General features: G+C 43.4%; 1 protein-coding gene and 1 long non-coding RNA gene across 3 annotated transcripts in view; one reads left to right on the forward strand and one right to left on the reverse strand.

Annotated features, from left to right (window-relative positions):
• PXDN (peroxidasin) overlaps positions 1–15,072 on the forward strand; it is a 143,627-nt gene that overhangs the window by 108,676 nt on the left and 19,879 nt on the right. For both annotated transcript variants that reach the window (XM_073674228.1, XM_073674229.1), the window contains 4 exons: positions 2,636–2,752; positions 5,214–5,372; positions 8,489–8,601; positions 10,561–10,717. In XM_073674228.1, coding sequence (XP_073530329.1) covers positions 2,636–2,752; positions 5,214–5,372; positions 8,489–8,601; positions 10,561–10,717 — 546 coding nt within the window. The remainder of the gene's footprint in view (positions 1–2,635; positions 2,753–5,213; positions 5,373–8,488; positions 8,602–10,560; positions 10,718–15,072) is intronic.
• Positions 1–15,072, reverse strand: part of LOC141258940 (uncharacterized) — a 190,447-nt gene that overhangs the window by 1,299 nt on the left and 174,076 nt on the right. Inside the window, exon 4 of the long non-coding RNA XR_012318349.1 lies at positions 1,828–1,965. This is a non-coding gene — a long non-coding RNA (uncharacterized lncRNA). The remainder of the gene's footprint in view (positions 1–1,827; positions 1,966–15,072) is intronic.

Consider the following 15,072-nt stretch of genomic DNA (forward strand, 5'->3'; position numbering starts at 1 on the left):
CCTCGTAGACGGGGTGTCCGTAAGAAACAAATTTGGAAAGGTTTTGCTCATTTATGTCTGAGTGCACAAAATAAAAATCGAATTCCACATGGATCATCCACATTGCATCCGACCTCTATAGCTTCACTGCCATTATTAACTTGGGAAACTATATTTGATAATGTATATTTTAAAATGCTGATGGATAAATAACACGTATGTAAACCAGTTTTCTGGATGAAAATCTGACAATTTTTCATTTGCTCCTCTGACCCCGGCCTTTTTCTTGGGTCCTTTGCGCCAATATTACCGTTTGCGGAGCAGCCATTACTACAGTCTTTACTATGAGGGTTAGAGCTGAGGACTGTAGTATGGAGACCTCTATGATGGCGCGTGCGCCTCTCACCCCCCCTCTTGTATAATTGTGTCTATCATACTAATGCCTTCTACAGAAATCCCGGCACCCTTGGTGTAGAGCAGCTGTTAGGACCATGTTTCGGATCAGCTGGTCGTCCTAACCGCGTCTTGTTTTCCTCAGTGTCCTCCCCTCACCTTAAGTGCTTTTAAATACTCGGACTCCCACGCGGGCCAGCTGGCCGTCGTCCACCCTCACATATCAACAAGACCTCCACTGGGGACTGACCCTTCCTACATTCAGGAAAGAAGTTAATTACGAGCTGTGCTTAGTCAGGACGTTCTTCTGACCCAAACCTGACTACAAAGCACAGATAATGGCTGATGAGCGACGGGGCCAGAGTTATGTTCTGCTCAATCAGCACTAATCCTCCTCTCCAAGAATTTCCTATTACTTTGGGTGATCTTTATGAAGTTTATTATGATATTAAGATGACTTTCTTCTTTCTTGACCTTTTTGTACTGTCCCTGGCAATAGTTCAATAGTTTTGAGTGAAAGACGCTTTTAAAGAGTAACTGAACTCTTCTTTTTTCTTTTTGAATAATTTTGTCCAGCACGGAGAGTTATGAAAGTTTATAAAAATCACTTCATTAGAGAGTTTTTTTTTTTTCTTGTGAGTGGCTTCCAAACCCTGGCTTATTTGCCTATGTTTATCTGCATTGATATCAGAATGGACTCATGTAGAGTACAGATGATGGCAGTGAAAGTGCCCTCCTCTGAGTAGCAGCTTATCCCCACACTTAGGGGACCTTTACACTGCAAGATTATCGTGTTAAAAACACTCACTTCAGTTAGCTTGCCATGTAAACAGGCTGCCGATCACCCAATGAGCTCGTTCATCAGGTGAAGTTATCTTTTATGCAGCTTAAAAGATCCTCATTCTCAGCAATGCATTGTATTGTGTGAACAGGACTTGTGCTGCCGAGGACTATGGCAGATTATGCACAGTATAGATCATGGAGCGTGCATCATTTGCTATGCTCTGCTTGTGTAAACAGGTATTCAAATGACTGCCGTACACTAGCCGTTTACCGATCGATGATTAAATCGTGATTGACCCGTCAGTCTGAGTAAACGGACCCTTAGTGAGATAGAAGTGCACTGCTGACCAGTCACTGCCATCATCTGTACTCCAAATGAGTTATCAATGCAGCTAAACATAAGCAAATAGACCGGGGAAAAGATGGGATTTAGAAAGCACTTGCGTGCATGTTTTACATGAATGAAGACAAATCTAATTGATTTGCAAAGTTTCATAACTTTCTGTTACGTTCTACGGCACCAGATCCTGGCGGTCTACGGCACCAGATCCTGGCGGTCTACGGCACCAGATCCTGGCGGTTTATAAATACAGCATCTTCGGACAAAATTCTATAAAAAAAACAAAAAAAAAAAAACAACCTTTTTGTTAACAAATAGTCACTAATATATACCGAAGTATTACATCTTCTCCTGCTGCTCTTGTTACTTAGGCCTTGTTCTCAGCGCTCCTGTTCCATACATATCTGCTGATAGAGGAGCATGTCATCAGACCGGCCCATCATCCTCATCCTCCTCCAATTGGGAAAACCCTGCACATAGGAAATGGTTTTATCAATTCAATGTATTTTCTCCATCTCACTAAACACACTGGCAGGAAAAACACACAAAAATGCAGTATAATTGCAAAAATATAACTTTGTGTGAAACTACCTTTACTTTTAGGCCAAGTGCAAAGATAAAAGTAGGCTTGTGATAACAAGCCGCTATGGCTTACGCAGGGTATTTGCAACCAGGATTAAGGCTGAAAAGTGAATATTTTTCCCAGGTGATGTGGGCAGATAAAAACATTTCTCCCATAGTAAAGTTTTTTGTTTTTTTTCAAGCTGCGCTTTCAGTCCAAAAAAACTGTTGCTCACTCCTTGTCCATGAACGTATAGGGATTATCCGGCCACGTTCACATAGACATCGGCCGAGACGTGCATGTGTCCTATTCTGGCACCAGCACCTGACGACCCCTTTTAGTAACCACCTGTCTGTGAACATTTTTATTTTGTGATTGCTTAATCAAAAATGGTTGTGCATGTGTGAGATAAATTAAAAAAATCATTATTATCAATGCTTGCTTTAGTTTAACGTAAAGGCAAGAAGTACAAAAAAATAATCTTCTACCTCCGGTCATTGTACTTCATCATACAGGAGGCTCAACGGTTCCCAAAAGAATGACACTAATTGCATTTGATCCTTCCTCTTCCTTTTCAGCCATCCCTCAATTCACGGTTGTTCCACAGGATCGTAATGTCTTTGAGGGCCATAATGTGGACTTCCATTGTGAAGCTCAAGGCAACCCACAACCAGTAATTGCCTGGACCAAAGGAGGTAAGAAGAAGGCTACACTCGGGGGCGGTGAGGTGGCCGATATATAATGTACTGAACCTCTGCCGTACATTTATTTTGGTTATGTGTAATATGTCGCAGTGTCCTTTGGAAGGAGAATGGAGCAGTAGGGTTCTTGTCACCTTTATATTCTGTGGCATTACTAAGGGCCCCAGCCTAAAGTTTGGATCGGGCCCAACTCTACTTTTCCTGTTTTAGGATATAGTGCTCAACACATGTACCCCGAGAGAATTTCTTACGTGTGCAGTAGAACTATAGAGAGCGAACAGGAAAATGAGCCGCTACAGTCAGTGATCTGCATTTGGAGATGAAGTAAAAGAATGTAAAGTGTTTGTACAGAATGTGGCGTCCGCCTGTCTGTACCAGCCTGCGCCCTCCACCCGACCACAACTGATTTATTATGTCTCATTACTTCCCATAAACGAATGTTTGCAAAAAGGTTTTAATTATTCCCTTCTCCATAGACAGATGTAGAAATTCTCCTAGATTCTGATTGTATATAAAATGTATTGTAGGACCAGTGTGCTTCTAATTTGTGTAGATTTTCATTTTTTATATAAGTCCACAGTGAATCGGATAGTTAAACCCTTTTATTATAAGAAAACTCCTTTCTCCCCTTTTCCATTTAAAAACATGTTGTGCTCTTATCATCCTCCCCAGGTTGAGCGCTGAGTCTCCTCCGGTGTCTGTTTTTGTCTGCAGCTCTGATGTCGTACCAGCGGCACTGCAGCCAATAACTGAGCTATATGGCTCTGCCTGAGGTTACGGTAAGAGCTGCTCAGAGCAAGTGAGATCACTGATTGGCTGCAGCACTGTCGATGTGACACCAGCGCTGCAGACAATAACAGATTGGGAGCAGAGGAAGAGATTCAGAGCTGGACCTGGAGAAGGTGAGTAAAGCACAGCTTTTAAAAAATTAAAAAAAAACTGCAACCATAGAATTTTTTTATTTTTTTTTCAACTGGAAAACCCGCTTTAAATGTCTCTCCCAGTTACTGTAGTCCCAAACCCAGTCATGACTAAGACCGGTATGATGTTCTTCATGTGGCCCTCTTACTTTGAGAAATGATCATATCGAATATTGGACTGCTCAACATTAACCCTTTTCTTCTTGAACAGCAGGGGGGCTTCTTTGATGTGCACTCAATATGGCTGTCCTAGCAGTTGGGCTTATTGTTCCTATTAAGTTAACTGGTGGCAATAGAAAGTTACGATACACGTGCCTATCCTCCCCGTTGCTTAACTTTGGCTTTGGACTCTACCTTCCTTCTCACAGAACCTATTCAATATTGTTTTGTGGCCTGCTATCAAAAATCCTCAACCAGCTAAAATCCACATCGCAACCACCGGGAAGACGCAAAAATATACACTACCGTTCAAAAGTTTGGGGTCACCCAGAAAATTTTGTGTTTTCCATGAAAACTCATACTTTTATTTATCAAATGAGTTGTAAAATGATTAGAAAATATAGTCTAGACATTGACAAGGTTAGAAATAATGATTTTTATTAGAAAGAATAATTTTCTCCTTCAAACTTTGCTTTCGTCAGTGAATGCTCCCTTTGCAGCAATTCCAGCATTGTAGACCTTTGGCATTCTAGCTGTTAATTTGCTGAGGTAATCTTGAGAAATTTCCCCCCATGCTTCCTGAAGACCCTCCCACAAGTTGGATTGGCTTGATGGGCACTTTTTGCGTACCATACGGTCAAGCTGCTCCCGCAACAGCTCAATGGGGTTGAGATCTGGTGACTGCGCTGGCCACTCCAGTACAGATAGAATACCAGCTGCTTGCTTCTTCCCTAAATAGTTCATGCATAATTTGGAGGTGTGCTTTGGGTCATTGTCCTGTTGTAGGATGAAATTGGCTCCAATCAAGCGCTGTCCACAGGGTATGGCATGGTGTTGCAAAATGGAGTGATAGCCTTCCTTATTTAAAATCCCATTTACCTTGTTCAAATCTCTCACTTTACCAGCACCAAAGCAACCCCAGACCGTCACATTACCTCCACCATGCTTGACAGATGGCGTCAGCCACTCTTCCAGCATCTTTTCAGTTGTTCTGCGTTTCACAAATGTTCTTCTGTGTGATCTTTCTGGTTATGCTGGACAGAAAGGAAGAACACCTCTATATGTGTAGTTACCCTAAATGGCCACCTATGGTGGTTAGACCTTTGCCATACCCAATATTTGTTTTCTGTAGCTAAGATTACTTTTGGTGTAACTTTGGTTTCTGTGTGGTTGCATTCATCCTTGGGCCCACTATATTAGATAAACTTTATCTAATAGCCTTCGCGTGTTGTCTTCTGTTTGCCGAGCATTACTCTTGGAATATTTTCATGAATTTCAATTTACGCCTTTGAGATTAATATCAAGTAAACTTTCCCGAGAGGCTTATTTGATGAAGTTATCAGTGTTTGTTGTGTAATGACTGTGTTCCTTGTTAGGAAACCAGCTCTCTGTTGATAGAAGACATCAAGTCTTGCCCTCTGGGACCCTACGGATACTTCGTGTCGCTCTCCATGACCAGGGACAGTATGAGTGTCAGGCCGTTAATATTGTGGGATCTAAAAGTACCTCGGCACATTTGATGGTCCAGGCCAGAGGTAAGAGACCCCAAGAACAACATTGTAAGCATTAAAATGGATTGTTCAAAAAAAAAACTGCATAATGGAACCATGCCAACCTTCTACCACTAGCAAGCGATCTATGAGCACTTAGAAACATACTTTTTGCTAAAGGAGTTTTCCCATTAACATTCATCACCTATCTATATATAATAAAGGTATGATTGGGACCTCCACCAATTCCAAGACCAAGGGTTTCTCACTCTCCCTGTTTAAAGGAAATTACGTTCCTACATTCACATAGTCGACTTTGGACTTTCGGGACTATTGGAGGTCTCGGTGGTCAGACTGCCATTAATCACAATAATGTAGGAAGTCCTGAACTTAGTCTATATTTTCCCCAGCAAGCCTACATTTATGATGTATGGATAGGTGATAGATTTTTATGGTAAAACCATGGTACACTTTGATAAGGCCCTAATGTATTAAAACTTTTCCCAAGTTCATGTTCCATATAAAAGCTAGGACTTAAACGTAATGACCGTAGGAAACTTTCCCTCCTGTACATGGTAATGTCCGGTATGGTTGTGTCCAATACTTTGGAATTGAATATAATGTTTAGCTCCTCTCAAAGATGAGAATGGCATAATTGCCAAAATTTCTGGGGTTGTTGACGCTCTGCACCAACCCAGCTGTTTCGATAAACTGCATCTCTCTCAGAAACACCCACTATACATCACAGAATGACCACTTTTGGGGGGAGTTCACATAAATTGTTACTGCTTTTAGCCCATGAGTTGACAACTGTGAAGGAGATATATAATTGTAAGGCTAAGTGTCCAGGATGCAGAAATTATCCGGATTTTTCCTGAGCGTTTCTGCATCTCCCTGGCAGAAAAAACGCTGCGGATTGTACATGCGGATTGTACATGCGTTTTTTTCTGCCAGGTAGAAGCGTTTGTCAAGCGTTTTTAACATGCATTTCCGCAAGCGTTTTGTCAAGTGCTTTTCCGCATCACTTGGAAAAGTGCTTGACAACTTGGTCACACAATATAAATCCATGCAACAGGCATGGATTTATATTGTGTGACCGTCTGCTGCTTTAAATGCAGCATCGATAGTTAAAAAAAAAAAATTAAAATGTTAAAAATAAAAAAAAACATTATACTCATCTTCCGATGGCCCCCGGTCTCCTCAGCGATGCGTCCTGGCTCCCCGGCGGCTCGCGATGGTGTGAAAGGACCTGCTGTGATGTCATCATTTAGTCATGTGACAGGTCACGTGACCGCCGACGTCAGCGGTCATGTGTCCAGCACATGACTAAATTACGTCATGGAAGGTCCTTTTACACCATCGCGAACCGCGACGCATCGCTGAGGAGACCGGGGGCCATCGGAAGGTGAGTATAATGTTTTTTTTTAATTTTAATTCTTTTTTAGCTACAGGTACTATGGTACCTGGGTCTGGAGGAGAGTCTCCTCTTCTCCAGACCTGGGTACCATCCGTGCATTGAATCGCATAACATCCGCATGCAAACTTGTATGCATGCGGATGTTATGCGGTTGAATGCAAGTCAATGGCTGCGATTTCGCAAAATTAATGGACGTGCTGCGGATTTTTCCGCAATGATAATCTGCAGCGGAAATTTCCGCAGCATGTGCACAGCACATGTGGACTATCATTGGGGACCATGGCAGATAACTTACCATGCGTTTTTAACGCGTTTTCGCGGCGAAAATGCAGCCACGTTAACGCATTAAATTTGCGTCTTGGGCACGCAGCCTTAAGGAAACTATAAAATAACTAGGTAAGGCTGCATCTGCCAGCTCTTATTGCAGGAACTCAGAGCCAGGGGGTTCTACTGGGAAAATACTAGAGGTGTCAAACATTCAGTTTGGTTGAGTAACAGAGTTGTATTTCATTATTTCCAGAGGAGTGCTAGGCTTGGAGTAAATAATATTTGCCAATTCCAAGTTTTGCTGTTCTCCAAAATCTTCGATGTTCAGCCAAGGAACTGCTGCAGTGGGTAAATGATTCCTCTTAGCCGGTCCCCTTTGCCAATACAGGAGCGTAGTGCTCTGGAATTCTAGAAATTTAGACAAATTTTTTCTTTCTAAAGTCCCTGATGAAGACTTTATCTGGATGCTCAAGCTGATGTATTCACCTCATATGTCATAATACATGATAGATACAGGTCCTAACCCTGGACCTACATTTCTCTTGAGTTTGGTCTCTGCCGTGCCCCGGTGGGCTGGAGAGATGGTCAGACCTGTGGCTGACCCATATCCATTATACATGTGTTCATTGGATATATACATGTATCCTGTGATTATGCTATATACAGTACGTAGAACAGAAATTTTCTTTAATTTATTCAGTGGCTACCATGTCAAATTTAAATTCTGTCTATGTCAGAAGTGTAGTTGGCAAAATGTTTCATGTAACCGTACCTAAATCAGCATATATAGCTCTCTACCTTTCAGCACGCCTATCGGGACACGGAACCTGTTTAGTGGGTGAAAATGTGGCTTTTAGTTCCATGTACTAGTAAGCTTTTTGATGACCCAAGTGAAAGGGACTCTGTCAGCACAGAATGTCTGTACAAACCAAATATTGGAGCCCGATGCACCCTTGGAGAGGTAAATATTTAAGTGTACCTTCCCACCTACTTGTTTTACTCCCATCTCTGTTCTGATTAACTGCTCTGGCTTCATTGACCCAGAGAAGGGCGGAGATAGATGGCAAAAAAGTAGGTCGGAGGGTTTGCTAAACTATTTGGCCACACCAAGGGTGCACCGAGCACTTTTACTTGGTTTGAACAGTCATTCTGCGCTGACAGATGTCTTAATGGTACAATTCCTTTAAAATGAGCCTAAGCACATTGAAAATTGGGGATGGGAAGGCTATTGAGGACGCCATTTGTGATCCACAATTGACGATACGATCAGCAGCTTTCCCTCTGGTGGGCTCCGCCACTGCAGTGGAGATGCATAGCTTACTTTCATAATAAAGTTGTTTGTGATGAGGCAACTACTTTAAGAAGGGTGAAATATATATATGTATGTGTTTCACTATGTGTGACGTATCCTTCTAGAGTGTTGTCATAGCTTATTTTTTTCACTGTTCTGTAGTAATCCCAAATGTATTGTTTCCAGTTACTCCTGTTTTTGCCACTGTGCCCAATGACATGACAGCGGAGGTTGGTACTGAAGTCCGTATTCCTTGCAGTTCTCAGGGAGATCCATTACCTGTCATAACCTGGAACAAGGTAACTAGTTGTATTAATAGTTTAGTGATGTTGGAAATATGGATTTTCTTCCCTAGGATATAAACTGCTTCTGTTATTTATTTATAAGGGAGTCTGTTAGCACAAAATGACTGTTCAAGCCAAGCACAGGGTTTTGGTGCACCATCGGTGTGGCCTGATCAGTACCACCTTCCCACTTGATTTCAATCTTTTTTCTTTTTTTTTTTTTGCCCTCTTCTGATTACTGTAAAGCCTGAGCTGTCAATTAAGGAAGAGGACTATGGAGATAAGTGGAGAACAAGTATGTGGAATGTGGTCCGAACTGCTCAGCCACACCAAGTGTGCACCAAGTGCATGGTTGGAACAGTCATTTTGTGCCGACAGATTCTTTATCCAGCCCAGCTTTCCATGGAAATATTTGTCAAACTAAACATTTGTCAGTGGATAGTCACCATTGATCTAACTATCCTAAACTAGAATGTCTATGGTCAAGCAAATTGTTTAAAGAGTAAACGTCATTTTATTTTTCATAAATCCAATAGTTTTATGACAATAAGCCACTATGTAATAAATCTTCCTCTGCCCTCCGGCCCCCCTCTCTGCCCTCCGGCCTCTGCCCTCCGGCCTTCCCCTGCCCTCCTTGGATTGATCTTTCAATTCATGAGTAAAATCTGCATTGAGTGAAGACAAACGTTCGCATTACTGGGATAGGAGATGACAGTTGGTGCTTTTAAAATTTTATGGAGCAGGGAAGGGAGGAGCTAGACACAAACTTTTGCTACTGAAATAACTTGGAGGTTGTCCTCTACTTTTTCATTGATGACCTATCTTTAGGATAGGTCATCAATGTCTGATTGATCGGGGTCCGGCTCCTCCACCAATCAGCTGCCCTCGGTGTTGGCGGCAGCCGGAACTTCTCAGTGGTGGAGCTGCTCCGTCTTATGATAGTGGCCATGCCGGGGTACTACACATCCGCCTCCTATTCAATACCTATTCAAAACCCTGCCACTATCAGAAGACAGAGCAGCTCAACACCGAGCATTTCCGGTTGCCGACACCGAGAACAGCTGATGGAGCGGGAGGTTTCCAGTTGTCGGACCCTGACCGATCAGACATAGATGACCTATCCTTAGGATAGGTTATCAATGAAAAAGTAATGGACAACCTCTTTAAGTTCTCCATAGAACTTTGAGCACCGACTGTCATCTCTTAACTCATTAATGGGAAAGTCTGTCTTAACTGAACACAGGTTTTCCCTATAAATTAAGAATTTTGAAAATGAATGTTCTATCCTGGCTGAGAAAGAAGCAGCTTTCTTATTAGATATGCTACATAGGTTCTTATTTTCATTGCACTATTGATTTCTGAAAAAAAAATTAGACAATAGTTACTCTTTAAGTAACAAATAAAGTAGCACTCTGCAACGCTAAATATGCGAACATGAAATATGAAATTTGAATGGCATTACTGTTCTAGAAAATAAATAACTGAGAAATCTTAGCGCATAAATTGGCCAATTCATGTGTAGCTGGTAGCCACGATAAGGTGTTTCTCATTGCCAGGAACCTACCAATGTGTATCCTCTCTTAGAGACTAAAATCTGCAAGTGTATGGGAAGGTAAGAACCTGCTGTAATTAAAACCGCCTGAGGCTTAGGGGCAGAGTGATCAGTCAGAAAGCCTATGTATTCAAATATCAAAAGACTGACAGTCACGTCCAAAATAAAGAACAGGTGTGTACAGGTGTTTACTAAGAGTAACCATCTCCATATATAACTAACAAAGTAGCACTCTGCAACGCTAACCTGTTTTCTCTTTTGGAAGTGACGGTCAGTCTTTTGATACTTACTCTTTAAGTACTATTTTTTTTTTTTGTAGTCAAGGTAGAAACATTGGTTATTGAGCCTCAAGGTAGGGTGGGGGTGTCAGAATTATTTGGTGCTATGTGGATAGTGTGAAATAAATGATTGTATTGTTGTAGGATGGTATACAAGTAACCGAAAGTGGGAAATTCCACATTAGCCCGAATGGCTATTTAGCCATCCATGATGTTGGCCCAGCAGACCAAGGTCGATATGAATGCGTAGCAAGAAATAGTATTGGTTATTCTGCCACCAGCATGGTTCTGTCTGTGACAGGTAAGATCATTATTTTGCTTTTTCACTTCGGTATTAACCACGTGGTGGGCTCCATATCTCTAGCCATTGTCAATGCTCATAATGGTGATGGGGAAGAAAAGCCAAAGTGGGGACATTTATAAGGGGTTGTCCAGTAATGGGGACATTTATAAGGGGTTGTCCAGTAATGGGGACCTTTATAAGGAATTGTCCAGTAGTGGGAACATTTATAAGGGGTTGTCCATTAGTGGGACATTTATATGGGGATGTCCGGTAGTGGGGACATTTATATGTGGTTGTCCGGTAGTGGGGACATTTATATGGTTATATTCAGTAGTGGGGACATTTATATGGGGTTGTGCAATAGTGAGGACATTTATATGGGGTTGTCCGGTAGTGGGAACATTTGTAAGGGGTTGTCTGGTAGTGGGAACATTTATAAGGGGTTGTGGAACCATTCTTGAAAACAGTACGCTACATATAAAAATGACACTATGGTTGTAGTTCTCAGGAATTGGCGCACGTTGGACATAGACCACATCCACAGCAGCCTTGGGCTCAAGAAGTAAAATCTAAATGATCGCTGTGAAAGCATTAATTCCTGAAAAACTTGACTCCATCTTGATCCTTTTTTCTGCCTCAGGCCCTTCCTTTAAGTTGTATCTTGTGCTTTTAGCAACTACTTAAGTTCAGATGAAGTCACGGCTGTACCGGGAAGTAGTTTTGCCTCCTTTTTAGATAATTTCTTCTACTGATCTTTTCCTTTTATTCCACATCTGTTAACTTTTTAAATAACCTTGTAATTAGTAGTTACTGTTCAGTCTCACTGGGAAGATCTCCTGTTAATGTCTTGGGTTGATGACTTGATAACACAACTATTACAGAGCTCACAGAATATTCTAAAGATTGTAAAATGGGCAAAAGCTTCTCTCGTCCAAGTCGCCTCATATTTAAAAGCTCGGCAGTGCCCAAGTCGTTTTTTGCGTAATGGTACCAATAAGTTGTCTACATTTTTCAGGCTGCATTAGTTTGGCGGCAGTTATGAATACCAATTCTAATCTAATTTATGGGGTATTCCAAGCATAGAGTTCATCAATCTGTGGGATCAGTTGTTGCCAATCTTTCTTGACTACACCTATCAGAAATTTATGATGTGTCTTATACATGTGCCTTAAATGTGTGTGTTCAAAATACCCATTTAGAATTGTTGCACGCAAGACCCCGATACACATTAGAGTAAATTTGGCTGAACCAGGCGGAATTGTGTGACATTCCAATGTGTGTGGGGGCCTCCCGACTCTCCCCTTACAAAGTTGGGAGAGGGAAGGATCTGGCACATTGGATTTTCAACAGCTGATCCTTTTGTTCTTAGGGAACTAATCTTTCCTCGAAAACACAGGAGCCGGCTGTTCCTGTGTATGGAGTACTCAGGAGAAATAGACATTGGCCAAACCATCATTCGGTTGACAGCTGTCTAATTTGTATGAGAGGTTTTAGGAATTCAAAAGTTTATGAATTTTTGCCAAGTTTATTCAAGGTGTTGTCCATTCTAGAATGAAAATTTTGCAGTCACTTTGTGTGGCTGCAGACTAGTGACTCCTCCCAGAGCACGTCCTTTGAGCTGCGAAGATTCGCTGTTGTCTGCACATGTAACCGTGGTCAAATATGCAATATGCATGCTCCCGACCACAATCCAACTAGACCTTTTCTGGACACTTATATACTGGACACTTCTATTGAGCAAGGCCAAGCCCATTAGACTGGCTCTGCACGGGAGTATACATATTGCACATTTCTCCTTCCCCCATGACGGCACCACGGAGAGAGGGGATCTGCCCTTCAAGGACAGGAAACGTAGAGATAAAAAGGGTGAACCTGAAGTGATAGTACCTGAAGAATGAAGAGCCAAATGAGCCAGGCCCAACCAGTCCGACTCAGGCAGCGGAGGTTCCCTTCCTCGACTGGTGTGGCGTCCTGATGCACCACCGCTGGGTTCAGTGGACCTCTAGGGTGAATGGGGCAATCCAGCCTGAAGAGGATGGAGCCGGTCCCGGCGTAACAATTCTGCTGCTTCCTCTCCTCTTGCCAGCACAGGGAGCCTTCCCTTGTCCCCTCGTGGTGTGGGCGGGACATCCGGTTTGTGTGTGCGCGCTGGGAGCCCGCCTTATGACGTTGCGCCGAAAGGCATTGCTGGGAGCTCCAGTGTGCGTGGGCGCGAGCTCCCCGGATACGACTGTGAGGGGAGGGGGAGTATCCGGAGGGGTTATAAGCAGCTATTAGCATCAAGAAGGTGCTTCTCGTGTAAGCTGGCAACATGTGTGAGCAGGAGATTGGAGAGCTGCTGCCTCTGTCGCCCGGGCCTCCTTTACCGCAGCAGCTGCAGGCGAGACCGAAAGAAGGTGCTTCACGTCAGCATGGCAACAGCGGGACCAGTCGTTCGGGCAAATCATCCCAGCGCACTAAAGGCTCCAGCGCAGCATCTATTTCAAGAGCGAACTCCCCCCACCCCCTACGGATATGATTTTTCCTGCTAACCCGGTACCCCTTCTTCATTCGCTTGGTAAGTGATCTTCGTGAAAGTTCGGCTAATAATTGGTGTCCCCTCTCTTTCTCTTCTTAGGGAAAGAAAAGTACAGGAAAAACCAAGCACAGGACCTGTGCTCTTTGCGCAGAGGATTTACCCCCTACTTGGGCGAAAAAACTCTGCGACTCTTGCATAGAGAAAACGATCTGTGAGGAAACCCCTGAATTTGCCGCAGAGCTGAGGTCCATAATTAAATCCCAGGTGGAGGACACTGTTAGATCCTTTCTCAGTAAGAAACAGAGGAAATCTAAAAACGTGCCCCTGGAGTCTGATTCTAGTAACCCAGACGGGGTCGATACGGATTCGGATTCGTCCGGCTCATCCTCATCTTGGGGGAAAAAGGGGACGTAGTTGTTTTCCTATTGAAGAAACGGATAGTCTTATCAAAGCCGTTAGGTCCACTATGGGTCTGGTAGACCCTCGTCCCAAAAGATCTGTACAGGACATTGTTTGGGGGTCTAGAGCAGAGAAAGAAAAGGTCTTTCCCCCTCAATGAGAAGGTTCACTCTTTGATCTGGCTTAAGTGTTGGCCAGGGGACCTTCAAACGAAATCAAGGTTATGCTCCATCCCCTGTGAGGGAGAATTTGTTTGGGCCTACTCCTGATGATATCCTGGATAAAGGGGGAGATAGCAAAAAGTGCTCTCCTATCCTCTCAAACACCTCTTATGAAAGTCCTTCCGGAACAAAAACTTTATCCGTAGAAAACCCCCCAGTGACAAGGATAGATATGAAGACGGTAGAAGGAGAACCAAAGGCTTCTTGATCAATAGACCCCCCAATGACAATAAGAAGCCTTCCCAATGAGGATTTGCCCCGGGTGGGGGGAAGGTTTTCTCCTGGCCTGGGAAAGAATATCAAACAGCCCATGGATCCTGGACCTAATAATATAAGGCCTAAAATTCCAATTCCTTTCAGTTACTCATCCAAATTTTATGATCACTCCCATGAGGTCCTCATGCAAAGAGAAGTTAGCGCTAGAGCAAGAGGTTCGGACTCTGATAGAGAAAGCAGTCCTTCAGGCGGTGCCTGCCGGGGACAAGGGCGATGGTTTCTATTCTCCTCTGTTTTTGAGAAGGAAACCGGATGCGACTTTCAGGACTATCATAAATCTGAAAAAATTAAACAAACTGTTGAAGGTTCAGACCTTCAAGATGGAGACAATAAAGTCATCAGTAAAAATGCTGTTTCAGTATTGCTTCATGAAGGTTTTGGACCTGAAGGATGCGTATTATCATGTCCCGGCAGGAAAAGTCCAAAAACGTATAGGCCAGGTGTCTCGGATAGAGGATCACCCGACTTTGACCCTGCAGAAAGCCATGTCCCTCCTGGTTTCCATGACTGCCTGTTTTCCGGCCATTCAGTGGGCCCAGATACATTCAAGAAAGTTGCAGTGGGAAATATTAGAGGCTGGAAACTCTCTAGGAGGGCACTAGGTGGGCGGAGTCAGACAATCTAGCCCGGGGTGTCCCATGGGTAACTCCAGTCACTCAGATACTGACAACGGATGCGAGCCACAGGGGTTGGGGTGCCCACTTATACGACCAGGTAGCTCAGGGTCGCTGGACAGGGGTCCTAAGATCTGTATCCTCAAACATGAAGGAGCTCCTGGCAGTGAAGTTTGCCCTCTCTGAATTCTTGGACACTCTACGAGGTCACCATGTAAGAGTGCTCACGGACAACCAGGTAGTGGTGGCATATCTCAATCACCAGGGAGGTACCCGGTCCCGTCCTCTGATGCAGGTGACAGAAGCTATTTTCCATTTGGCCGAGAGCAATTTGGGTTCCCTGTC

This window comes from Phyllobates terribilis, unplaced genomic scaffold (genome assembly GCF_046119375.1).
Source record: "Phyllobates terribilis strain yellow unplaced genomic scaffold, ASM4611937v1 Scaffold_3__8_contigs__length_932513732, whole genome shotgun sequence".
Classification (NCBI taxonomy): Eukaryota; Metazoa; Chordata; class Amphibia; order Anura; family Dendrobatidae; genus Phyllobates; species Phyllobates terribilis.